At 47.7% G+C, this 1,433-nt stretch overlaps 1 protein-coding gene across 1 annotated transcript in view; it reads left to right on the top strand.

The window, feature by feature from the left end:
* The first annotated feature begins 1,208 nt into the window (after positions 1 to 1,208).
* Positions 1,209 to 1,433, top strand: part of LOC113804834 (isobutyryl-CoA dehydrogenase, mitochondrial) — an 8,997-nt gene continuing 8,772 nt past the window's right edge. Inside the window, exon 1 of the mRNA XM_070135821.1 lies at positions 1,209 to 1,433. This exon is cut by the window's right edge and continues 9 nt beyond it. Coding sequence (XP_069991922.1) covers positions 1,304 to 1,433 — 130 coding nt within the window. The 5' untranslated portion in view covers positions 1,209 to 1,303.

The following is a 1,433-nucleotide window of genomic DNA, read 5'->3' as shown; positions in this document are numbered from 1 at the left end:
TAAAAAGCAAATTAGCAATGGCAATTACAGGCATGACAAAACTAGACGTTCAATCAGAGATGTAAGCTTGCAACTTTCTCTCTTGCTCTTACACATTCTCTTGATCTTTCGCCCTCTCTCTCTCTCTCTCTCTCTCTCTCTTGCTCTTGCATTCCCTCTCTCTCTTGCTCTCTCTCTCCCTCTCTCTCGCTCGCTCGCTCTCTCACCTCCTCTCTCTCACTTGCCCTTTCTCTCTTTTTCTCTCTTTCACATTCTCTCTCTCATTCTCTCTCTTCTCTCTCTCTCTCTCTCTCTCTCTCTCTCTCTCTCTCTCTCTCTCTCTCTCTCTCTCTCTCTCTCTCTCTCTCTCTCTCTCTCTCTCTCTCTCTCTTTCGCTCTTTCACCTCCTTACTCTCACTTGCCCTTTCTCTCTCTCACTCTATCTATCTATCTATCTATCTCTCTTTCTCTCTTTCACCTCCTCTCTCTCACTTGCTCTCTCTCTCTCTTTCTTTCTCTCTCTCTCTCTCTCTCTCTCTCTCTCTCTCTCTCTCTCTCTCTCTCTCTCTCTCTCTCTCTCTCACTCACTCACTCACTCACTCTCACTCTCACTCTCACTCTCACTCTCACTCTCACTCTCTCTCTCTCTCACTCTCTCTCTCTCTCTCTCTTGCTCACTCTCTCTCTCTCTCTCTCTTGCTCACTCTCTCTCTGGTAATCTGGCAACACTGGTCAAACTAAAGAAATGCAAAAGAACCAAAAGCTGGGAAGCAGTGGGAGGTCGTGCAAGGGATATCAGTTTTTTCCTCTTTCTAGGGGTGGAAGGGTAACGCTGACGACCGTCATTTTCTGGGTTGCTGCGAGCAAGGTCTAAATAAGTACTTATATACAAGGTCTACATAAGTACTTATATAGACCTTGCTTATATAGATCTTGAATATCTTTTTGAAAAACGAGCTTTTCCGTGAGCAATTGTGTAAGCTGCGATCGGAGTTACGGAGTAATTTCAGCAAAAAAAATTCGTGGAAGAGTGGATCTTTGGGGGGGCGGGGCGGGGCGTTCAGCCAGATCTTGAGGGGGGTAATCAGAAAATTGAGGGAGCAATTAGCCCCCAGCCCCACCAAATGACGCCCCTGAGTCGAGCCCTCAAAGAGCATTTAATTTGCCTCCCTTATCCCCGGGTCGCAGCGGCAGCCGTGTTACGCGAACGGCTCCCGCGAACGCCTATTGTGATGTAACAGCCGCTGTGTAGTCTGCTGCAGGCGGTGCAAGTGGAGGCGAGTGAAGGGCACTAGAATTGAGGAGGGCGACTATAGAGACAAAGATGTTCGTGGCAGCGCTGATAACGAAGCAAGTGAGACACGCGGCCACCGGTAGAAGAATATTACAAGGATTTCAGAGACAGAGTGATCGAAATAAAGTTGGAACTGTAGCAGTGAGGAGCTTCATTACCT

This window comes from Penaeus vannamei, chromosome 21 (genome assembly GCF_042767895.1).
Source record: "Penaeus vannamei isolate JL-2024 chromosome 21, ASM4276789v1, whole genome shotgun sequence".
NCBI lineage: Eukaryota > Metazoa > Arthropoda > Malacostraca > Decapoda > Penaeidae > Penaeus > Penaeus vannamei.
The sequence above is the reverse complement of the archived record's forward strand: the minus strand, read 5'-3'. Positions and strand labels throughout refer to the sequence as shown.